General features: G+C 39.5%; 1 protein-coding gene and 1 pseudogene across 1 annotated transcript in view; both read left to right on the plus strand.

Annotated features, from left to right (window-relative positions):
• The first annotated feature begins 530 nt into the window (after positions 1-530).
• Positions 531-26,179, plus strand: part of MFSD14B (major facilitator superfamily domain containing 14B) — a 56,619-nt gene continuing 30,970 nt past the window's right edge. The window contains exons 1-2 of the mRNA XM_053578023.1: positions 531-1,000; positions 15,844-15,939. Of these exons, the coding sequence (XP_053433998.1) occupies positions 893-1,000; positions 15,844-15,939 (204 nt within the window). The 5' untranslated portion in view covers positions 531-892. The remainder of the gene's footprint in view (positions 1,001-15,843; positions 15,940-26,179) is intronic.
• Positions 16,976-18,137, plus strand: LOC128576058 (proteasome subunit alpha type-1-like; annotated as a pseudogene).

The following is a 26,179-nucleotide window of genomic DNA, read 5'->3' on the forward strand; positions in this document are numbered from 1 at the left end:
ATTATACAGATGAGGGTCATATCCATACTACTGGAACGAATAAATAGCTTTTGACTGGAACCAGCGCCTGTGTGCTTCTAAGGCTGTGCCCTTCTCCAATATTCCACTGCTAAGATAAATTCTCCCTCACTTTTTCTTGGGATTTTGGAAAGGAGCGGAATGAGCATATGCCACTTCCGTCGTTGGGAATTCAAGACCCAGGGGCTCTTTTTCTGTCAGGACGTGCCCATCTTTATAACTGCTGGGGGCATCAAGAATCCTTCATCTGCTGGGATGTCATCAGACCAAGACTAGAGAGTTACAGTCACTACAAAACTCCAGCATAACTGCCCTTTGCCGCTCACTTGCATCCGCTCAGACCGCAGGCTCTTAAGGTCTAAAAAAAAATTGAGCCTGGGGGCACCGACAGATGACGTTATTTCCGGCGCGCTGTCAAGTCCGGAAGTCAAGGGGGCAGAGCGAGGTGGAGGCGGGGCCTGAAGTGGCTGGGCGTTGCTGGAGGCGACCAGGGCAGGGGATCCGAGCTCTAGTAGGGAGCTGAGGCGTGGGGCGGGGCCTGCAGCCCGGCGCCGGCCGTTGGGAAGCTGGGTTCCGCGCGGCTGGGCCTCTCGACCACCCCGCCCGCCACTGACGCTTCTGCCAGCAGCCGCGAGAGCCGGTACCGGTACCGTCCCTTCTGCGCGGCTGCCGGCTCTGGAACTGCCTTTTTCCTTCTCCTTCTCGGCTTCAGCTTCAGCTACCCCCTCAGCCCTCGGCGCCGCCGCTGGCGCCGCCGCCCTACCCGCAGGCCGCTGCTGGCCGCGGAGCCCATGAAGGCGCGGGCCCCGCCGCCGCCTTTGCGGCGTCGCGGTCGTCCCGGAGCTTCCCGAGCCGGCGCGGGCATGGCCACGGCATGAGCGTGAAGCTGCCACGGGAGCTGGAGAAGAAGGTGGCGTTGGAGTCCGAGGTGGGAGCCATGCCGGAGAAGCGCGCGGGCGCGCAGGCCCTGGGCAGCAGTTGGGTAAGCGCGGGAGCGGATTGGACAGCCTGAAGACCCAGGGAGGTTGGGTAGGGTAGCTTCTGGGCCCGCGAGTCCCCTGCGCCGGGGAGAGGACTGGTTCTCGGGAAGCCGGTCCTTTTCTGGGTGAGCCTAGTTCATCACTAATACAGGCTTTCCTAGTGGCTCCAGACAGAACTTTAGGTGGTTTGGTTATTGTTTCCAAAGGCGCCATACAGTTATTTCACAGTTCTCCATTCCTGTGACAGTTGACACAATTTTCGTGGCGCAGTTTCTGCCCAATCCTACTCAGGCTGCCGGTAGGGACCAGACATTGAACCATTTAGTGGTACACTACCAAATAGTCGGCAGGGAAGTTGGCATTGAGGGCTAGGCAGCGCCTTCCTGCTCCTTCCGCATTCTCCGGGCATCAGAGGAGCGGTCGCGCCGGTGGGAAGCAGTTTCAGGGGAAGCTACTGATCCCAGGACCCTCTAAGTAGCAAGTTCAGGCCGATCTCTTTCTCTAGTTTTACTTGAGATTCAGATTGACATGGTTTCTGACAGCAGCACAGGGAAACCCTGACTTAATTGACATGGATTTGGTAGAACAGGCCTTGCCAGTAACGCTTTGGTTTCGATTGGTGGAATATACTAAGCATAGAGGCTCTGTCATTTCTTTAAGGCCTAAGCTTCTCTCTGTTTAGGACCTGGAATATAGAAAATGTTACGGTTTATAGAAACTGTCACCATGCAAAAGTTTTTCCAGAGAAAAATAGAAATTTTACGAAAAATAAATGGGACTACACACAGGGGTGTCCCCACAGGCTGCATGTGCATTATGTGAGGGTTTTTTTGCTTATCTGTTATGTCAGATGTCACTAAAATTAGGCATGGACCTTTCTTATTGTTTATCAGCTTTTGCTTTTTTTTTTTTTTTGAGACAGAGTCTCACTATGTCACCCTCAGGAAAGTGCAGTGGCGTCACAACTCTCAGCAACCTCAAACTCTTGGGCTTAAGCGATTCTCGTGCCTCAGCCTCCCAAGTAGCTGAGGCTATAGGAGTCCACCATAATGCCCAGCTATTTTTTGTTGTAGTTGTCATTGTTGATTAGTTGACAGCTGAGCTGACAGTTCCGGTGTATGTGGCTGGCGCCCTAGCCGCTAAGCTACAGGTGCCGAGCCTGTTTATCAGCTTTTGTTAGTATTTGTGGTATTTAATGTGTGGCCCAAGACAACTCTTTTTTTAATGTTGTGCAGAAAAGCCAAAAGGTTGGACACCTTTGGCTGTCTTTTAAAGAATATATGTGCGTATTTATTGATGTGAATCCCCATTAGTAGAGTTAGGAGGGTCTGTGAAGTAGAAGCAGCAGTAATATGGAGCCAGCAGAGCTAATTTCTAGTCCTGGTTCTTAGAGGAACAGTGCCTGCTGTGGGCAGGGTAATGGACACAGCCTTGCCACTCAGTGCTTAAACTGTGAAGTGAGCCTTAATGTTGAAGACCCCTACAGCCCAAATGACTCCTTATTTTTGAGAAAGCATTGGTCATCCTTCATTTTAAAGGTATCTCCATAATGTGGAAAATGTATCTTTGGGGGGGGAGGGGCGAGTGAGGAGGGAGAAGAAGTTGTGTAGAATTGGTTTCACTGATTTTGATTTTGATTAGGAAGACTTGTCCTCTTCCTGCCCTTTAAAACTAAACCACCAACTCTTCAATCTTCCTTGAATTGGTGGATAGTAATTACTAGTGGCAAGCTAGTAATTGGAGAGGTAGCTTTCTTCACCCTTTCCCATACATACAAGAACCAGAAAATCTAACTAAGTTTTACCTTTGCATTCCTATGGTTCATTTCCTCTGCATTTTTGACCCAGATTTTTACCATCTCTTTTGAGATTCTTGTTCACCCCTTTACATTGCTAATTAGTATGATCTAACATGTAAATAATGATCATTACTGCTGTCTTAATTTTTTCATTGGCTCCCTGTGTCTTACAGAATAAAAAATAAACTGCCATGTTGAAGCATTATTAACATTAGGCAGGCATGTTTGGAATCTCAGTTTCCACCTTTATTACTTGTGTAACTTAGGTAAGTTGCACAACTTCTAATTAAACAGAGTATTTACTGCCTCCCCATCTGTTGCTCAGCGGCTAGGACGCCAGCCACATACACTGGAGCTGGTGGGTTCGAGCCGGGTCCTGGCCTGCCAAACAACAATGGCAACTACAACACCACCACCACCAACAACAAAATAGCCAGGCATTGTGGCGGCGTGCCTGTAGTCCCAGCTACTTGGGAGGCTGAGGCAAGACAATCGCTTTTAGCCCTAAAGTTTGAGGTGGCTTGAGCTGTGATGCCACGGCACTCTCCTGATGGTGACATAGTGAGACTCTGTCTTAAAATAAAAAAAGAGCATTTACCTCATAGAATTGTGAGGGTTGCTGTTGCCTGGCACCTAATAAGTCTTTCTTATGTATTAGCTATTATTGTTATTTATCAGTATTTTTGACGTGTATAATTGAATGATCACAATCTATAGGTGATCCTCTTACTGTGATAAAAACCCGCCACCTATCTGTTCTCTTTTATTTCTTAATCCAGACAGGAACTAGACTCCTACCTAAAAATTAAAGTTACTAATTTTATTTAGAGCAGGAACTTTTTAGAGATGTTTACTCAAAGAAAGCCCCACTTCTTCTGGTGGAGATAATCTGCTAATTTTGGGCACCAAATATATTCCTGCTCAGTCTTTCCTTGTGTCTGAGAGTGTATAATTAGTATTGATAAATTGCAGTGAATGCTGAGAAAGTTTTCTTGGGTGTTTGCTGTAGTTAATGAGATAATTAGCATGGGCAGGTGGCAGTGCTTTGCTGAGTGCATGGAAGCTGTGAAAGCAATGAATGCCTTTAATCATGTATGTTTGTGTCATACGCTAGTATCCTCAAATTATGCACTTTTCTTGCTTGCAGTTTCTGTCTAGTATTACTTCCAGGCGCCTTGTCCTATAGCTCCTGTGACTTGATTTCTTTTTTATGTGTTGGAGATTTCCTTATAGCTTAGTTCCAGAGACACTCTTTTTTTTTTTTTTTTTGCAGTTTTTGGCTGGGGCCGGGTTTGAACCCGCCACCTCCGGCCTATGGGGCCGGCGCCCTACTCCTTTGAGCCACAGGTGCCGTCCAGCGCTCATGGTTTTTAGATGCTACTAATAGTCACAGAGAAAACTGCCCAAGTCCAGGGAATCAGTTGACAACTTTTTTCTACCTTGTTTGGCAAAGAGTTGAAAAAGCTACTGGCAAGGAGATGTTATGATCTGAAAAATGGAAGAGTGTCAACTCTGATATCATTTCGTTATAGAGTAGAGAGGTGTGTATAATCTATAAGCTCTTGTTTTATTGTTCTTTCTTTGGTCTAGCCCTCTGTAAATGCGCATGCACACTTTCAGATGTTTTATATTTGTATATTATTTTATGTAGATTTGCCAGTATACACTTCACAGTCATCTGAAGTAAAAGACCTTATGGAATTATTTATTCTTAGGCATTTGATGATAATTAAGGATTTGTTGCAGAGACTTGCATTTCAGATTGTTCATGGACTCCAGGAAGCTGATATTTGGATATCAGTTAAGGGTACTGATGTCGGCCCTCAAAGAATCAGTGTCTCTCTGGAGACGTTTGATGTCTGTTGCGTTCATTTTCCTTAGACTGTTTCAGAGAAGACTCTATGAAGGTTAATGTTGATCTTGAGAACAGGTGATTATATAGACAAAAATGTAAATAATACTGATGGGCAGCTTTTATTTACAAAAAGGGTAAAATGACTAGGTAAGTTTTGTTTGTAAAGCGTGAAAGGATTTAGAGACATATTGGGGGAAAAATTGTAAAGATTGTTTTTCGGTTTTTCAACACTGTTGGAAATCAATATAATCATTTCAGTAAGAATAAAATAGTACTGGGACACTGGCACAGCCAAACCCTGTAAGTAAATTATAGCAGATAAGGGGAGAAAACAAAAGCATTTATGAGCACTTGATATGTTGCAGTTATAAGAGCAAATATGTCATGCATTTATGACAGGAACATTTATATTTCCTTTTTTTTTTTTGGTTTTTGGCCGGGGCTGGGTTTGAACCCGCCACCTCCGGCATATGGGACCGGCGCCCTACTCCTTGAGCCACTGGCGCTGCCCAACATTTATATTTCCTATTTAGAATTATATCTTCAGTTAATTCATCATCATCAATGCATAACTTGAGGGTACTAGCATATGACACAAAGATACATGATTAAAGGCATTCACTGCTTTCCCAGCTTGCATACACTCAGAAAAGCACTGCCACCTTTGTCATAACAATGACTTCTTGTTCTTAGGCCTGGTATAGGTAGAATTTTGTAAACCTTGTTTCTTAGAATATTTGGGCATCCATTCTATTTTTTCTTAACTAGATAAAGACTTTTAAGACAGATTATAGCTGTGCACTTTTGAATTTGAAGTAGTTCTTTAGGAAGTGATCAATAAATACTTGTTAATGAAGAAGTAAATCATTCAATTAGAGCCTTAAACCAGTAATTATGCTTATCAATGAGATTAGCTTGTTGGCTTACTTTTATATAATGGTGCTTTGATTGGCCTTATAATACAAATGGGGAGTTCTGGTTTCTTTTATTCTCTGGGGAGAGTTTATGTAAGATTGAGAAACTCAATCTTGATAGTTCTTGGCTTTTTTTTGTTTTGTTATTTAGTTCTGAAACAATTCAGGTTTTCTATTTGATTTTTGGGTCTTTTTTTTTTCTGTCAGTTTTAATCAGTTATATTTTGCTGGGAATTTGTCTATTTTATCTAAAATTTCAAATTAGACTTGGCGCCTGTAGCACACTGGTTATGGCGCTGACCACACGCACCAAGGCTGGCAGGTTCAAACCCAGCCTGGGCCAGCTAAACAACGACAATTGCAACAAAAAAATAGCCAGGCATTGTGGCAGGCACCTGTAGTCCCAGCTACTTGGGAGGCTGAGGCAAGAGATTCGCTTAAGCCCTAGAGTTTGAGGTTGCTGTGAGCTGTGACACCACGGCACTCTACTGTGTCTGAAAAAAAGAAATAAATAAAATTTCAAATTAATTGGCATAAAGTTGTTCAGAATAATCTCTCAGACTCTTTTTACCTTCTGTGAGATCCTTAGTCTATTTTTTTATGGCAGACATTGGTAATTGTGCCTTATCTTTTAAAAAGTATTTACTTCTGGGGTGGCACCTGTGGCTCAACAGAGTGGGGCACCGGCCCCATATGCTGGAGGTGGCGAGTTCAAACCCATCCCTGGCCAAAAACTGCAAAAAAAAAAAAAAAAAAAAATTTACCTCTTTTATGATCTTCTGGATAAATATTCACAAATATTGCAAGTGGTAATTCCTTTATGTCTTATTTTCATATTGCAGGAACTAGAATATCCAGGAAAATATTCAGTAATAATAGTAAGTGTGCACACAATTGCTTCACCATAACAGGACTACATTAATTTTTTTCACTGTTAGGTCCTTGTTAGCTCTATGATATAAGCATGCTTTAGTACCCTGTGGAACCATTTTTGAAATTTCTCATTCTTTTTCTTGCATATTTTTTTTCTCCCTCTCTCTCCTCACCCCTCCCTCCAGTTCACTGTCTCATAGAACTTTCACAAGTGGATTGTGAAATCTGAGATATTACATGGCGAAAGAGGTTATAGCATAGCTAGGTTGTTGTTTTGACTGAGATTTAGAGAGAAATCTATCCTTACTACTTTGTAATCAACTGTAATGAACAGCATTTTTAAAATCTGTAAAAATGTAGTATGTATCAAGTTGTGTCAACTTTTTATTCAGCTGCCTAACATTTTAATAGTTCTGTATTTGGTTGTCAAGTATTATGTGTATATAGTATGTACATTTTTGTGTTTTGATATATCTGTACATCTATGAAACCTTTACCACAATCAGGATAGTGAACATATCCATCTTCTCTAAAAGTTTCTTGTGTCTATTTGTTTACTTCTCTCTTTACCCCCGTCCCTTTCTAGACAATTGTTTACCTCTGTCACTATATATTAGTTTGCATTTTCTGCTTTTAAATAAATGGATTTGTATAGCATGACCCCCTTTTTCTTTGGCTTCAAAAACTCAGTATTAAGTTTTTGAAATTTGTCAATGTTCGTATGTAAATTGGTAGTCTATTCTTTTTTTATTGCTGAGTAGTATTCCATTATAGGGTTGTACCACAATTTGTTTATACATTGTGTTATCACCAGTTTAGGGGCTGTTATAAATAAAGATGCTGTGAATATTTGTGTACAAATCTTTGTACAGAATATACTTTCTTTTAAGTAAATACTTTGTAGTGGAATGGCTGGGTCATATGGTAAATGTATTCTTTAATTTTTTTAAGTAATGGCCAAACTGTTTTCTAAAGTAATTGTTCAGTTTTACATTCACACTAGCACTGTATGAGAATTCCTATTTGTCCATTCTTACCAACACTTGATCAATTTTAGCTCTTCTAATAATTCTGTAGTGGCATTTTACTGTGCTTTTAATTTGCACTATCTTATGGCTAGTGATGTTCAACATCTTTCTAAAAGCTTATTTGCTGTCTTTTTTTTTTAAGAACAGCTGAGGAAAAATTTTCTTTAATATATATGATAAGTAAAGAGTTTATAATATGCTTTGTATATAAAGAGCTCATACAAATCAACAAGAAAAAGTGTGATAATTGTTAGAAAATACAGGGCAGAGTCAGATCACAAGACAGAGAATATAGAATTTATTAAACCTATGAAAAACTATGCAGTGTCACTAGTAATTAGAAAAATGCAAACTAATACTAATACACATACATTTGCCCTGAAGATTGAAACATACCAAAAAGACCAATAAAGTTTTGTCATTGAAAAAATTAAGATGCAATACACATGATCTCATTTTTAATTTAATTTTAATTTTTTTTTATTGTTTGGGATTCATTGAGGGTACAAAGAATTAGGTTACACTATTGCATTTGTTAGATAAAGTCCCCTCAGCCTCTCTAGAAGCTGGGACTATAGGCGCCTGCTACAACACCCGGCTTTTTTCCCATATAAAAGCTAATGCCATGATATATGCCATATTTCTAAATTGCTAACCATGTGATTACTTAGGGAAAATAAAATGTATGTATTTCTTTAAATTTTCTCTCCCCCTGCCCTTTATCATAGAGATGAGGTCTGGCTATGTTGCCCAGGCTGGTTTTTAACTCCTGGGCTCAGGGAGCCTTCTATCTCAACTTCCCAAATAGCTGTACTTACAGGCATGATCTTCCTGTGCCTGGCTGTTTCTTTAAAATTTTACAACTTTCATATATTAATGTAGCAGTATTTTTTAAAAAGTATGTGTTGTGCATTTGTGTCACACAAACATTCCATAAAAATGAAAGCAAAAAAGAAATTCCTTTAACTTCACTGTTTTGTAAAATATTAGGTAAAAGAAAAATACTAAATCCAAGTATGTTCCCTTAATATATACTACCTTTCATAGATTTAATATTTTCTTTGTATTTATGTTTAAATTGTTTTCTAGATTTTTTTTCTCATAGTTTGTTAGAGTATAGAAATGCTGCTAAAGTTTGTATATTGTTATTGTATCCTGCAACTTTACTGAGTCTGATTATTATTTTGAACAGTTTTTGGTGGAGTCTTTAGGGTTTTGTACACATATGATCATGTTGTCTGAAGATAGAAAAAAATCTATCCTTTTCTTTCCAGTTTTGATGTCTTTTATTTCTTTCTCTTATCTAAAGTTTTCCTTCTCAAGCAATATAGTATTCATTTCTCAAATTAAAAAAAGATAGTGTTTGCTGTTTTCAGTGGTGGGTGGTATGCAATGCCAGGGATCAGACCTTTAATTTACCTACTACCTAACTTCTAATATGCTAGGAAAATTATGAAGTTTAAGATCAAAATCCCTGTACTTTGTATCCTGGAGTATCTTGTGTGTGACAGGCGGCACAAAGACAGTATAGACCTATAGCTAGCTGCTCTGGGCTCTTTACATTTGGGATTTATGTTTAAAAGCAACACATCTTAATCCTTATGGATCATCTTTTATCACAGGTACTTCCTTCTTTTCTGTGTCTTTTGAGAATCACTTTCGTAAAGGAAAAGGATACCCTTTGGGGACCCCTTATATGACTTTGGATATTCCACCTGTGTGTTTGTGTGTGTGTGTGTTGTCCCTCTCTGTATATGTATTTTAAATGTAAAATACACATAAAACAAAATTTACCATCTTAACCATTTTTGTGTACAGTTGCTAGTGTTAAGTATATTTACACTGTTGTGCAACCAATCTCCAGAATGTTTTCATCTTGCAAAACTGAAACTCTGTACCCATTAAACAACTCTTCATTACCCCCATCAATAGCTTTTTTTTTTTTTTTCTTTTGCAGTTTTTGGCCGGGGCTGGGTTTGAACCTGTCACCTCCAGCATATGGGGCCAGCGCCCTATCCTTTGAGCCACAGGCGTCACCCCCATCAATAGCTTCTTATTTCCCCTTTTCCCTAGCCCCTAGCCACCATCCTCCTTCTTTCTGTTTCTAGGTGTCTCATGTGAGTGGAAATATAAAGTATTTGTCTTTTTGTGACTGTCTTATTTCACTTAGTATAATGTTCTCAAGGTTCATCCATGTTGTAGGATGTTACACAAAAAAGTCAGATGGCACCCACCCTCTCCTAACACCATAGATGGATGGTGTGAATTGTTTATATTTTTTAGTCTGGCATTCAAATGTGATCTCAGCAGTACTCATTGCCCTTGCTGACTATAAAGGTTTATAACACATCCACTTTAAAATAAAATGGTAAAAAGTTATGTTTGTATGAAGAATATATTCTTTGGTCACACATATTTTATTGACTTACTATGTGTAGGGTGAGAGATGAGGTTAGTGAGCTACAAATGGGACCTCATGAAAAGTATTAAAAGAGTTTATAATCTTTGTCAGGAGGGAGGGGTTGTATCAGTAAATAATTACTATATAAGGAATGACCCGAAAATTTAGTGGGACTTAACCATTTCTGACAGTTCTTTGGGTGGAACTCAGGTGGGAATTTTTCATTGATTTTCACTTGGGATTTATCATGCCTTTGCAGTTATCTACAAACTTCACTGGAATTGGGTGATCTAAGATGGCTTCACTCCTAGGTCTGGCAGTTGATGATGGTTGTTAATTGTTTGGTCTATGAAGCCTTATTAGGGAGAGTCTCTTGTGCTCTCATACTCCTTTGCATAGAAGAGATTTCTCTATTTGGTGATCTAGGTTAAGAAGTCCATGATGTCACTTCCCCTGACTTCCCTCTCATGGCATTTATATTCCATAGGAGGTAGACAATAAATAAAAAATAAATTGTAAGGTTTGTTGGAAATCCTCTAGAAAACAATAGGGCATAAGATCTTCTTGGATATGTAAAGTGTGTGATTGAATTCTATTGGTTTAGAGCCAGCCCAGATCTAGAGAAGTAGAGGAATAGACTCCACCTTTGGATGAAATTAGCGGGAAAGTCGTATTATAAAAAGGTATATACAGGGATGGAGGGAATTATAGGTTATTTTTTGCAGACTTCCATAGGAGAGATAGAATAAGATTTGTGTTTTCAGAAAATTCACTCAGAATGTAGTGTCAGCTCAGATGGGGAGAGGGGAGGGAAAAGGAGTCAAGGCAGGGGTAAGAGGCCATTGCAGAAATCCATGGGAGAGATGATAGTATGAATATGCAAAGACATTGTCACATACTTTTCATCCCTTGCTTTCTAATCATTATGTCAAGAAATGAAATATTTCACGTTATTCCATACTGTTTATGAAGGGACAAAAATGGACTAGGAAAATGTAGGACTGGTCCAGAGAGGTTGTACTAGTGTGGGCTCAACTGGAAATAATAGGTTAATTTTTGATAAAGCTTTTCTTTTATTTTTTTTTGCCGGGGCTATGTTTGAACCTGCCACCTCCTGCATGTGGGACCGGCACCCTACTCCTTGAGCCACAGGCGCCACCCCTGATAAAGCTTTTCTAATTAGCTCACATAATTTAAAAATGTATGGCATTTTTTTCATCAGCATATTTGCTACCAAGAGCTTAGGAATAATTGGAATGAAGGCAGACTTTTGTTATCTTCTCATATCCCGGGGCCTTCATGTGGTTCTCCATGCACCAAGGCCCTTCTGTTATGCTGTATTTCTCGCTGTATCATTGTTCTTGGCTAGGGATGAATTATAGTTCAATTAAAATCATTTATGTAGAGATGAGAATAAAAAAGCATTTGCATTTTACAAGGGCATTTGTTAATTTAAATAATTTCTAGTTGACAATATCTAATTATATATAGTTAATGAACAAAAAGGTAGATTGGTTTTTGCATGATGTAAAAATAGCATAATGATATATGAACACACACTATGGTATGTATCTGTTTTTGTATTTAATCAGCCACATGTATCTGTATTTCAGTAGTCTTCATAAAACAATGCATCATTACCTGGGAAAGAGCACCAAACCACAGAAACTGCAAATGCCAAATGGATAGACTAGCCCTCCTGTGCTTCCTACTGTGAGATTTTTTAAGATTTTGCAATTCTTCTGTGCATGATGTTTGATAAGTAAGGTGAATGATTCCAGGGTAATACTCAGGCCACTTCTTGACATACTTATCCACTGTTTGGCATCTGTTGCTTTTCAGTGTGGGGTAGGTACCTGTCAAAATTTTCATCCAGTTAACTAAGAAATTATTCGTAAATGTGTATAGATTAGAATATTCATACATACATGGCCTTTTCTCCTTAGAGGTGGATCTATGCAAAACTACTTAATTCAATATTAGGTTTCGGAGTTAAGAATTTGTCCACCACTATCTAGCCAGAACCCAAAATATACATGTAGTGTATGCATTTTTTGCAATCCAATGTTCTGTACTTTACATGGTTCATATTGAAGATCTATTGATTTCTAAAGTTACTTACACATTTGAAAATAAATTGGGTCATTGTTCCAAAGATTTTTCTATATTCTAGGTTTTGCTGTTTAGAATGAAAGCAGAGAAAAGACATTAGTGTCTGTCAACAAAAAAAACCCAAACTCCATAAAATAATTCTAAGAGGTTTATTCTGAGCCAAATGTGTGCTTCTGTGGCCAGGGAAAGCACGCCTTAAGAGGTCTTGGGAAAATTTACCTGATGTGGTTGGGTTGCATTTTGGCTTTATTACATTCATGGAAATAGGAATTACAGGCAAAATCATAAATAAGTACATGGATGGTATACATTATTTCTGCTGGAAAAGACAGACCATCTCTAAGTCTTAGGTGGGTTTTAGGGATTCTTTAGTTGGCAGTTGGTTGCAAGAGTTAAGCTTTGTCTGAAGACCTGGGGTAGAACTGGGTAGAAAGGAATGCTTGAGTTAATGTAAGGGTCTGCTAAGATGCTTTGCATTAATATAAGGGAGTCTTCTATCTGTGATTTGATGCTATATGGGAATCAGGTTGGAAAGCAAACCACATTATATCCAGTTAATAAAACCCAGTTAGTGAGATTTTATTGTTAGTAGGTGTGACTCACTAGGCCTTTTAGAAAGGAAGTTGAACAAAAGAAAAAAGGTCAGGGGTGGCCTGTGGCTCAATGAGTGGGCGCTGGCCCATATACCAGAGGTGGCAGGTTCAAACCTGGCCCCGGCCAAAAAAACTGCAAAAAAGAAAAAGGGTCAGAGTTTAGTCTTCACTACAACTTTATTGCTGAGTGCTGACCTATAGTGGGGTAAGAAAAGGGCTTTTGGTGTTGATCATTGAACAAAACAATAAGAAATCCTTTCCCTCATGGCATTTATATTCCATAGTAGGTAGACAATAAATAAAAAATAAATTGTAGGGTTTGTTGGAAATCTTCTAGGAAACAATAGGGCATAAGATCTTTTTGGACATGTATTGTGTGCTTGCATGCAGTGGTAGGTAAGGAGGGTGCATCAGAAGAGTAACAGGATCTGAGTTACAGATAAAATGTTCACTCTGGCTACCATGCAGTGGGGAAAGGAGCAAGGGTGGAAGAAGCAAATGTCCTCTTTAAAAAGTTACTCTGTAATCTAGGCAAGTAGAGAGAAGATTGAACCAGGGTAGAGAAAACAGCAAGAGAGGAGGCAGGCGAAGTTCCTGACTCCAGTACTGGAAGGACTGAGGAAGAAGTGGGGTAAAGTAGAGGGTCCCAGTCAGAATGCTGTGTTACGGGCAGAGGCCTCCATTAATTGCCTCCATTTCCATTCACTGTTATGTTGTTGAAGGACTGGTGAAAACTGGCACTTTTTGAAGGCTGTACTGATTGACATGTGAAGGGCCTTTTGATTTTTGTTATTAGGTACTTAAATTTTTTTTTTCTTGCTTAAACTTTGTGATTTCATTTTGCAAATGTTTTGTTATTTAATGAATTTAAACAACTGCTTAATTATTTGACGTTAAGAAATTTGCAAGTTGTATATTTCATAACACTTGTACTTGATTCTTTTTTGAAAGTTGTCAAAACTAAAAAAAATTTCAAAAAACAGTACAACCGGTGCTCTTATTCCTTTGATCTAAATTCATCAGTTAACATTTTGTGAAATTGATGTTAGAAAGTATATATACACCATTTTTTTCTCAAGCCATTTGGTACTAAGTGCAGCATCAAAAAACGTCAAGAATATCCAAGAAGTCTGACATTAATGCTATATGATTATCTGGTTTGTAGTTTTCATATTTTTCCTGTTGTTACCTTTTCATCCAAGATCTAGTCTGTCACTCTCTTTTCCTTTAATCTGGACTACTTCCTTGCCTTTACTGTTGTTTTTCGATATTGACATTTTTAAGGACACCAGGCCAGTTTTCTAGACTTCCTACAATCTGCATTTGACTATTTCCTCCTGATTAAATTCTAATCAAACCAGGCAGTTGTATTGTTGCAGAAGACAGGCCCAAAGGAGAGAAAGAGCACCCAAACACATATTTAAGAGGACAGAGGCTTTTATTTCAGCCAGTGGAGCTTAGGGCATAGAATTCAAAATGGCCACACTCCCCTACTGGCTTGGTCTTTCCCTTTTTTATCTTCAGGCAAAAAGTTCTAACCTTTCTCACTGGTCAGTTTGAATCAAGTGGGAGAAGCTATTCCAACCTGAACAGAAGTACAGGATTTCACAGAAGTGGAAATTTCCAGGTCCTAGGAATTTAAGTCCACAAATTCCTAAGAGCTGAGTCACCATGGACAGGACCCTGCAGGTGTATCCTTGGGGTTTCCTTGAGAAGACTTCTGTTTTCCTAGAGCTCACCCTTCCTGGGTATCCTCTCTCAGTATTTTTTGCCCTTTGAAGAGTTGCACATGTAAGTATGGGAATAATGTGGGTTTTACAAAGCCTTTTGTAAATATAACTTATATTTACTACCAGATACTAGCAAAACACCTGATCTTGGAATAACCACTGTCACAGAATCAAAGGATATCAAAGGATATTACATTGAAAAGAATTTTAGAATTTATCCCTGGAAGTCATAAATTGCAGAAAAGTAGCAGATTAGTCACAGTCTTTTAAATAAAACAGAAACAGAAGATTGTTTGGCACCTTTAGATATGAAGTATGTTTTCAAGTTTGACTTAGCCCCTATTATTTGTGCTGCCCCAAGGCTTTTGAGCATATGACCTCCATACATATCTTATAATGTGGCTAAATTAGAAACTTCAGTCTTGGAGAGGATAAATTACTAAGGAACACATAAATTAGTAAGGGACATGCTCAAACTTCAGTCTCTTGAAAACCCAGGCAATTTTCTCCCAAAGCTCTAGTGATTTGCATTAATGGGACAGATATAAAGTCTATAATCTCACTACCTTCAGTGATTAGGAGAGGTGAAGGCATCAGGGATACGATAGAATGAAATTTTATCGTAAATACTGTGGATAGATCCTAAATTTATTTTATGCATTTTTTTTTCCTGTACCATTTTAGGGTAGTGAATATTTTATATTTTTCTGTTACTTTTTTTTCATCTTAAATAACTCTGACATTTAAGAAGAGAGAAAAACCTATCAAATGAAGCAGGCAGGTTTTTTTTTCTTACATAGAGCCCTGTGAATTACACTTAAGGGTGGCAGTAAATACCTCAAGAATTCTAAAAGTTTGATAAAGAAAATCAACATGCTCCATTAGGAAATAAAAAGTAAAAAGTCTTGAGACTTTGCTCATAGCCTAAACAATGGAATTAATGTGTCTGAGAGGTTAGAAATGGGAAGCTTGAGACTTGGAGAAATGAAGGTGGTTGGAAAGACAAAATTTGTCAGGGTTTGTCTAGCTAGTATTGAGAGTGCATATAGTGAGAATAAGATGGAGTCAGGCTAGGGCTGAGGTTGATACAGGATTTCCTCACCCAGGGCTGGACAGGGACCTCCCATTCTCCAGGCCCAGGTGAGCTCAGAAACTAGGCCTCCATCTCTAGGCACAAACAGGTTGCCCTTTCCAGGCCACACCCTCTGGGCTCTAGCAAGGTCATGAACAAAGCAACCTGAAACATTTTTGGATAGTTCCACCTTGAATAGAGAGCACACAGCCTAATCCCTTCCCTGAGACACAGACTGCTAAAATCTAATAACCTTGTCCTAAGCGGAGGGACTGCATTCATTCATTTGTTAATGTATTCATTAACTTTGAAAAAATGTTAATGAATGCAAAATGTTTTTCCACCTACCAAGTCCTGGCCAAAATGTAATATGTATTCCTCCATAAAGGACCCATGTGGGAGACTTCTGACTTGGGTCTTCCCCTTTTGCTTTTTGCTGTTTTTCATAATAACTTTCTTTCTTTTTTAGCTACAAGGCTTTGGCCGACCAAGTGTATACCATGCTGCTATTGTCATCTTCCTTGAATTCTTTGCATGGGGCCTGTTGACCACTCCAATGTTGACTGTAAGTATTGCTGAACTGGGTTTTTTTTTTTTTTTTTTTTTTTTTTTGAGACAGTATGAAGCTGTTGCCCTGGGTAGAGTACTGTGGCGTCACAGCTCACAGCAACCTCAAACTCTTGGGCTTACGCGATTCTCTTGCCTTAGCCTCCCAAGTAGCTGGGACTGTGCCCACCACAACGCCTGGCTATTTTCTGGTTGTAGTTGTCATTGTTGTTTGGCAGGCCTGGGCTGGATTCGAACCCCCCAGATCCAGTGTATGTGGCTGGCGCCCTAGCTGCTGAGCTACAGGCGCCAAGCCTGGGTTCTTATTTTTAAGAGTAAGAGATTCTTAGGCATACATCCCCACATCTATATATTCATAGGTATGTTTTTGGGAATAGTTCTTGATAGTGATTTTAGAATGGTTGTTTCTACTTTGTAGTTTGTGAACCCTGTGCACATCATTAAATATTCCTGAGTAGCAATGCATTCCCACTGACTCTGAGTCTTGGGGATGCTATTCTAATGAACTGTCTGTATTCACAAAAATCTTTGTGATACCCTACAGGAAATAATTGCAGAGCATTGTTGAAGTTTATAACTTCTTTACGGGCATGGCAGTGACCTTTGATTTAAAGACTTCACTAAAATAGGAGATTGTTGGGTACTTTGTAACAATAAAAGTAATGTTACAACAATAAAAGTGATGTAACAATGTCTATATTTCCATTTTTATAGCTTATCTACAGTCATTTCTTCAGATTTAGTATTGAATCTCCTAGCAAGAACTTGGATGTTTGATACATGATGTGGTTAAATGGAAGATAAGTGCCAAAGAAAAGATAGGGGGCCAGATTTTAGGTAACAGTTAATTAGCTAACAGTTACTTTTAACAAAGAAGTCTTAAATTGGCCTTAAGTTTCAGTTATCTTAAATTGTTCTTTAAAACTACTGATGGGCTGGGCTCATGCCTATAATCCTAGCACTCTGGGAGGCCGAGGTGGGTGGATAGCTTGAGCTCAGGAGTTAGGGACCAGCCTGAGCAAGAGTGAGATCCTGTTTCTACTAAAAATAGAGAAACTAGGCTTTGCTGGAGGCTATAGCCAGGCTGGCGCTGGAACCATGTTTTGCAACCAGTATGACAATGATGTTACAGTTTGGAGCCCTCAGGGCAGGATTCATCAAATTGAATATTCCATGGAAGCTGTTAAACAAGGTTCTGCCAAGTCGATCTGAAGTCAAAAACCCATGCAGTATTGGTAGTGTTGAAAAGGGCACAGTCAGAACTTGCAGCTCATAAGAAAAAAATTCTCCACATTGACAACCATATTGGTATCTCAGTTGTGGGGCTTACTGCTGATGCTAGACTGTTGTATAATTTTATGTGCCGGGGAGTGTTTGGATCCCAGATTTGTATTTGAAAGACCACTACCTGTCTCTCTTCTTGTATCTGTAATTGGAAGCAAGACCCAGATACCAACACAAGGATGTGGCCAGAGACCATATGGTGTCGGGCTACTTATTGCTGGTTATGATGATATAGGCCCTCATTTTCCAAACTTGTCCATCTGCTAACTGTTTTGACTGCTGAGCTATGTTCATTGGAGCTTGTTCTCAATCAGCTCGTACTTACTTGGAGAGACATATGTCTGAATTTATGGAGTGCAATTTAAATGAACTGGTTAAACATGGTCTTCATGCCTTAAGAGAGACACTTCCTGCAGAGCAGGACCTAACTACAAAGAATGTTTCCATTGGAATTGTTGGCAAATACTTGGAGTTTACGATCTATGATGATGATGATGTGTCTCCATTCTTGGAAGGTCTTGAAGAAAGGCCTCAGAGAAAGGCACAGCTTGCTCAACTGCTGATGAACCTGCAGAAAAAGCTGATGAACCAATGGAACATTAAGTGATAAACCACTCTATATGTGTATTATCAAAGATCTAAAAATGCAGGACACATACTGATGACAATAATCTATATTTTGAACCAAAATTTGGAGGGTAGTGGAATGGTATGTGTTAGGAATCAGTCCCACGTGTAAGTTTTTTCCAAACAACCTCACTGACGCTATAATGGGGTGCATTTTTCATTGAGAGGATCTATATAATCATTTTCTAGAAAGTGTAGGTGTCTCATACTAATGTTTTTATATGAAAGAAACAGTGTCTTTGTGATTTTAAAGACAACTGTGAAATAAAATTGTTTCACCTCCTGAAAAAAAAAAAAATAGAAAAACTAGCTGGGCTTGGTGGTGAATGCCTATAGCTACATGGGAGGTTGAGGCAAGAGGATTGCTTGATTCTAGGAGCTTGAGGTTGCTGTGAGCTGTGACTACAGCATTGTATCCTGGGGCAACAGAGTGAGACTCTGTCTCAAAAAAAAAAGAGGAATAAATAAAAATCATTGATGGGCAGGGTGCTATGGTATGTGTGTGTAGTCCTAGCTGCTTGGGAGGCTGAGATGGGAGGATCGTTGGAGCCCAGGAGTTCAAGTCCAGCCTGGGCAACATAGGGAGAATACTTTCTCTTAAAAAATAAAGTCATTGATGGTGAACTCTTCCCAGTCATCATTTGCCTTACTAGAAAATCCCTATGGGTACAGATAATCTTCATTCTTTAATTAGGTTTTGAAAATAGAGACCTTTAGAGGGCAGCTGTAGCCAATTAGCCTTATATATATAAGACCTTGCTATGGACCTTTTAAAGTTTTTAATTCACCTGACACATTTAAAATACAGTTTAATTAAGATTATAACTTGGGTAGAACAGTGGAGTTAAAAAATTGTCTACATCTAGAATCCTTTTTTATTCTTTTTTGTCGGACTGTTTTCCTTCAAAGTACTTTGCTACAGTGGGTAATGAGTCTTTAGGTAATGAGGATAGGTGGTCCCATTTTAAGTTTCATGAGGTCCTACCTTCTCTGATTCCCTAGTGCCTAGTGCTGCCTAGGACACAGTTGATGTTTAATAACTATTTTCTTTGAATAAATGCATATGTTGCAGGCACTCATGTGAATGTTTCTTCAAGATATGTTTTTAGTATGACTACAGATAAACCAGTCCACTTTTTTTTGTGGGGGGGAGTGGGGTAGAGTCTCACGTCTCACTTTGTCACCCTTGGTAGAGTGCTGTGGCATCATAGCTCACAGCAACCTCAAACTCTCGGGCTCAAGTGATGCCCTTACCTCAGCCTCCTGAGTACCTGGGACTATAGGTGCCCACCCCAACGCCTGGCTATTTTTAGAGATGGGATCTGGCTTTGGTTCAGGCTGGTCTCGAACTCATGAGCTCAGGTGATCCACCCCACCCACCGTGGCCTCCCAAAGTGTTAGGTTTACAGTTGTGAGCCACTTCACCTGGCCTGACTTTTTTTTTTAATTGTGAAAGACACAAACCAAATTCATCATCTTAACCATTTCTGAAGTGTGCAGTTCAGTGGAATTAAATAGATTCATAATGTTGTGTAACTGTCACTAACATTCATCTCCAGAACTCATCTTATAAAATTGAAACTTTGTACCCATGAAACAGTACCTCCCCATTTCCCTCTCCCCCTAGACCCTGGCAACAACCATTCTCCTATCTGATTTTGACTATTTTAACTACCTGGTATACTTAAAACCATATATTTGTCTTTTTTGTTACTGGTTTATTTCACTGAGCATAAGGTTCTCAAGGTTCATTCATGTGTCAGAATTTTTTTTTTCTATTTAAGGCCAAATAATATTGTGTGTATATATATCACATTTTGTTTATTCATTAGTTAATGGACCCTAGACTTGCTTCTGTCTCTGGTTATTGTCAATAATGCTATATGTCACCTGTAATCCTACCATTCTGGGAGGCCAACACGGGAGGACTGCCTGAGCTCAGGAGTTTAAGACCAGCCTGAACAAAGCAAGACCCCATCTCTATAAAACAGAAAAACTAGCTAGGCATTGTGGCAGGCACTTGTAGTCCCAGCTACTTGGGAGGCTGAGACAAGAGGATTGCTTGAGTCCAGGAGTTTGAGGTTACTGTGAGCTATGATGCTATGGCACTCAAACCTAGGACAACTGAGTGAGACTCTGTCTCAAATAAATAAATAATGCCACATGAATCACTTTCAATTCTTTTTGGTATTATTATGGGAAAATCTTGGGATGGTATAGAAAAACCACCCTCTGAACCTGAGATAGTGTTGAGAATCGAAAGAATGACTTGGACAGGTCCTGCTTAGCGAGTTAAATGAGCTTATTAGAGGTTACTTAAACATAGTGTTCACTCCTGGGACATGCAGGACTTCTCCAGTGATTAAAATCCACCCTGCTTGCCCATTGTGGCACCTTAAATTTCTTCTCAATGAAACACATGGAGTCTTTCCTGATATCATTGCTAGATATACTAAGCGTGTGCAATATATGCTCATGTGTTTCTATGTGGCCTATGTTAATCCTTTGATTACTAAGAAGTAAAAGCATTATATACACTATGTTTTTATTTTTATTTTAAATGTGTATAGTTAAGGAATATATTTACAGAGTTTTTTAATAAAAATATTTTTGCATAATTTTTGCATGTGGTTCCACATCGAAACCCCTGGGAAAACACGTAGGTACTTTTTGTGACAATCAGCAAAACAATTCTTTTTTTTTTTTTTTTTTTTTTGTGGCTTTTGGCCGGGGTTAGGTTTGAACCCGCCACCTCCGGCATATGGGACCGGCGCCCTGCTCCTTGAGCCACAGGCGCCGCCCAGCAAAACAATTCTTGTTCTTTCTCACTACACAGAGTCCAGTTCCATGTGTCTGACACATCCATTTTGTGCGGTGTGGAATTTTACCTGTACTGTGCAGTGCACACTTTCTAGATGTTCCCTGAACAAGCTTATGTGCAGCTTTGTCTAATTATTTCTCTTGAGGAATGTGGGGCTTAAAGTTGTTGAGATGCGTTAACGAATACTCTGTTCTTATGGGAACCTTGTTGTGCCCCTACAAGTGTTGCAATTACAGTTTATTGAAAGTCTTTGAGGTTCATGCCCTTCTCTGGATTTAGCTCCTTGAAAATAATGCTGTTGGCATTTACCACTATAATGTCCAGTAACTTCTAAGGGAAATAAGCACCCAAAAACCTCTAGTGGTAATGTTATTCCTTCTGGAGTATTTGGCCTAACTTCTTAAAGTTCAGAGACAGCGTTGTACACCAGTGATACAAACCAAATAATGAAAATTAATTATTTTCACATGCTGGCATTTGTGTGTCATAGTGCATGGTAGCTCCTTCTAAATCTCTTTCATCAGCCAAATCTTGAGGTAAATGTCCTTCTGGATTTTCAGATTCACCTTCATTGTCACTTTTGGATACACCTGACTGATCATCACTTTGTATTTTATCCAACAAACTCTACACACTCGCTGTTCATTCACACTTGATGCCTTTTTTGAGGATATGTGGCAGTGCAGCTGCTTACTCCCCAGTGGTTACAATCTGAAACCACACCAAATTTTGTGATTTTTTTTTTTTTAAACAAAATTCTTGCCAGAATAATGACTTACCATAATGGAAGCATTATTTGAAACTTAGTTATATGTACCTTCAAAACAAGTGAAGCATCTCGTTTTATATAGGCACAAGTAAACAGAAAGCTCTGGCAGCACAGTACACATAAACACAAAGCTTCACCCTGCACCAGACTATGAAAAAGGCAGGTATTTACATTAAAAAAAAAAAAAAAAGACCACTGCTGTAGGTCATCTGCTGACAGTGGAACATTCCATTACACTGAAAACCACTGTAAGGTAGGAAAAGGTGATTATTCACCGAAACCACGAGAAATAAAAGGGTTAAGTTAATAATACTATAATATTCCCCTAGGTGGGGGTTTTAATAGTAAAATGAGCCAAAGGGTTATGATAAGACAGTAAAAGCAGTTTCAGTCCTTTTACAAGATGTGCTTATGGTTTTTCCACAATTACATCAATAGAGTTTTCCATATTTGTGTTCTTACCATTACCAGTGAGTAGTATACCTTCAGAAGATTTCTAATTGTTCATTAACATCCCTTTCTTTCAGAGTGAAGAACTACTTTTAGCATTTTTTGTAAAGCATGTCTGAGGTTGATGAAATAACTCATTTTTTGTTTGGGAAAGTCTATTTCTCCATCGCATTTGAAGGATATTTTTGCAGGATACAGTGTTCTAGGGTTAAGGTTTTTCCCTTCAGCACTTTGAATATGTTTATGCCACTCTTTCCTGGCCTGTAAGATTTTCTCTAAGAAGTCTGCTACCAAATGTATTGGAGCTCCTTTATATGTAACTTTTTTTTTTCCTTGCTTCCCTTAGGACCTTTTCTTTATCTGTGACCTTTGGGAGCTTGATTATTAAATGTCTTGTAGGGGCCTTGTTTGAGTTAAATCTGCTTGGTGTTCTATGACCTTCCTGTACCTGAATATTGATATATTTCTCTAGGCTTAGAAGGTTCCATGTCATTATTCTTGAATAAACTTTTGAAGGGGAGTCTTAGGGAAATTTGCCCTTGTCTCTTAGGTTGGTTTGCTGAAAAGATCAATTCGTAGTTATAGTATATTAATAAGAGAAAGGTTTATTTTTAAATGCAATGCCCGGGGGGAATCACAAGAATGATTTCTCAAAGTTTCAATGATAGTGGCTTTTAAAGATGTCTTTTAGAAGGGATGGGGGAAGAAAGACTGGAAAGTATACCTGCAGCAAGTGGTGGCTAAGGGGGGATGGGTTAGATGGAGGGAAAACAGATTATTTGTGAATTAACCTTAGAGACAGGTATTCTTCAAACAACCTTATGACAGGTCTATTAGCATGTGATAAGGAGTCTAGTAGCTTTTAAGATAGAGGAAAGTCTTTGTCCAAAGTTCCCTGATTATGAATAGCCTTTAATTCAAAATAATCTTTATACCAAGGAATCATATTTTGGGGTGAAAGTTTCTTAGCTCCTTCACTGGCATTCCCCTCATCTGGAACTTTCCTAGAAGTTTCATACATTAAGAACTGACTTGGTAACTAACCGTGAAGATAGTGGATTAGTAATCTAGAATAAGATGGCTGAAAGACATCTAAGAATATAAGCTAGGATGCGAATGAATAAGTAGAAAAAAATATATTTAAGTACATTTCCTTATACTGTATTAAATTAGTCTTTTATTTTTGGGAATAGGTTAATAAAAAGAACTTATTTTAGTGGCATGAGTGTACAGATTATATATATATTTTTACTTTTTTTAAAGTTTAAGTTTCACAAGGAATTTTCTCAGGCTTCAGCCGTTTCTTGATCAGCCAGTTTTTAGTATGTGGCTGAAGTAGGGCATGTTGATCACCTCGAAAGTTACTTTGTGGGGATTGGCTGGATCTGTTTTTCTTTTTTATGCTTTTTAGTCTGTTGTGATGCACCTAGGTTACAATTTTTTTTTATCTTTAATGTTGTGGGTGTGGTCTGGATGATGGTGTAGGGTTCTTGGTTTGAGGGGGACTGGTTCTAATCTTTGACCTAGACTTGATTTTTTGGAGAGAAAGGGTATAATAGACATAAAAGATTAAATGGAACATAGTTAATTATTTAAGTGGAGATCTTTTTTTAGGGCTTCTGTCTGTTTAATTTGGTTTTCTTTTTAGCACTTTACTTTCTACCCCAGTCTCTCTGCTTTGTCTCTTTAAGAGCAATAAATCTCAGATTTGCCCTTTTGAGGCTATTTTCTAGGTCTTGTGGGTGTGCTGCCTTATCCTTTTTTTCTCTTCTTGCATTTTCAAATACCCTGTCTTCAAGCTCACTAATTCTCTCTTCTGCTTGGTCAGGTCTGCTGTTGAAAGATTTTGATGCATTTCTCAGTTTGTCAGTTGACTTCTTATGCGCTAGAATTTCTGCTTTTTGTTGTTTCATTTTTTTGTTAAATTTCTCTGATAGGTTTCTGTTTTTTTTTGAGACAGAGTCTCAAGCTGTCACCCTGGGCAGAGTGCTGTGGTGTCACAGCTCACAGTAACTTCCAACTCTTGGGCTTAAGTGATTCTCTTGCCTCAGCCTCCCAAGTACCTGGGACTACAGGCGCCTGCCACAACGCCTGGCTATTTTTTTGGTTGTAGTTGTCATTGTTGTTTGGCAGGCCCAGGCTGGATTCGAACCCGCCAGCTCCGGTGTATGTGGCTGGCACCCAGATAGGTTTCTGAATTTCTCTGATCGGCTTCTGAATTTTTTTTCTCTGTGTTGGCTTAAGTTGAGCTTCACTGAGCTTCTTCATAATAGCTATTTCGAATTGTCTGAAATATCACCTATCTCCATCACACTGGGGTTGTTTACTGGTACCTTATTTAGTTTATTAAGTGAGGATGTGTCTTTCCGGATGTCCTTAATGTTTCTGGATGCTTCTTCTGATGTCTGGGCATTGAAGAATTAGGTATTTACTAGGCTTGCTTGAACCTGTTCTTTTCGAAAAGGCTTTTCATATACTCAAAGGGAATTGCGCTGTATTAGTGTTGGGGGGTTCTCCACGCCAGTAATGCTGTGACTCTTGTAGACTCCTGGTGGTATCACCTTGGTGAGCTTGAGTAAGATACAGGAGAACTCTCTGGATTACCAGGCAAATTCTGTCACTTTCTTTCCTCACTTCAGGGCCACCAGCACCACCTCAGCTAGACTAGTCTCACTCAAAGCCAGTGTGATGACTGTTGCCTGGCTAATTCTGATATTTATTCAAAGCCCAAGGGCTCTTTAGTCAGCAGGTGGTGGATTCTGCCAGGATTGAGTCTTATCCTTCAAGGCAGCATGTTTCTTTCTGGCACAGGTGGATCTAAAAATCCTGCCTAGGAATTAAGATCTGGACACAAGGGCCTTAGGAGCCTGCTTGGCACTTTATTTGACTGTGGTTGAACTGGTACCCAAAGGAAGTTGCTCTTCCCCGTCTTTCCTTAGTTGGAAGGTTCTGCCTTTCCTGAGCCATACTGCCCTTATTGGGGGAGGAGGGAGCATGAAACAGGCACTGGCTTGGTCTCAGCTGCTGTTGTCTGACTGGGTCATGTGCACACCAAGTCTGAGCTCACAGTAATCTCCCAAGTGTTAGCCTCCTCCAAGTGAAGGCTTTTCCAGGTTTTTGGTGCTTGTTGGGAGAAAAGAATTTTAGGATGCACCATGTAAGCCAAGCAAACAACTTTTTATGAAAGAGTGAAAGCAAAAGCATGCTTGTAAGAGAAGCGAGTGGGCAGGCTTAAAAAGAGAAGTGCCCAGGAGGAAGTGGTTTTGCTCTTTTGAAGTCTAACTAATGAGGAGAGGAATATTCAAGGCTAAGGGGTTGGCTTTTACTAAGAATTTGTGCAGTAATTTCTAGAATTGGGTTCTCTTTCATTTTCATACTTTGTATGGTTATATGGTTGTTTCTGAACTGTCATGGTGATTTCAGGGGTGGAGAAATTTTAAAACCACAATGTAAATGGTATTGTAAATTGTAATTAGCCAAAGTTCATGTAAGGTCACAGACATAGCCTCTGATTATCAGCCTCCCTATTTAGCTTCTTCCCCACTGTCCTTTACTTAACAACTATAGCACTCTGTATCTGGTTTCAGCCTTGTCTCCTGGTCTTCTACTCTGACACAAGGACTACAGCCCTTGTGGCCTGACTGCCTTATGAATTTAGTCCAGGCCTCCAGGTTCCCCTTTTTCTGCTGGTGGTAGGGGTAGCAGGAACTCAAGTTCAGAGGGAAGAGGATTTCCCTCTGCCTGGGCTGGTCAAAATGCTCCCTCCTTGGCCACCAGCAGAATTCTGCCCTGTGCTGTGTTCCCTTGTGCTAGGGTGACCCTGAGGTTCAATGCAAAGCCCCACAATCACTTCACTCTCCCTCCCTGGAGCACAGAGATTCTCTCTCCACTCAGGGTGCTGGCAAGGCACTATAGGGGCATGGAGAAGGGTGCTGTAAGTAATGCAAGACTATTTTTTCTATCCCCTTCAGGCTTCTTTTCTTAGCATTATGTTAAAGACAGGTAGTATGATTGCTCACCTGAATTTTGGTTCTTCTGATTTTGCTTGCTTTTGTGGTTAAGTTGTTGAATTAGGTGTTTTTGCAGAAGGACAGTGGCTTGAGGTTTCTATATTGCTATCTTGTTCCAAGAACTCACCATTTTTAATTTTTTGAGGAACTGCCAAACTGTTTTCCATAGAGGCGGCACAATTTTACATTACTACTCACAATACATTCCCCTAGCCATTTTCTTCCTCCCTTTCCCCCTTCCTCTTTCTCTCCTCATTTCCTTTGTTTTGGCCTCTTC

The sequence above is a fragment of the Nycticebus coucang genome, chromosome 2 (genome assembly GCF_027406575.1).
Source record: "Nycticebus coucang isolate mNycCou1 chromosome 2, mNycCou1.pri, whole genome shotgun sequence".
NCBI lineage: Eukaryota > Metazoa > Chordata > Mammalia > Primates > Lorisidae > Nycticebus > Nycticebus coucang.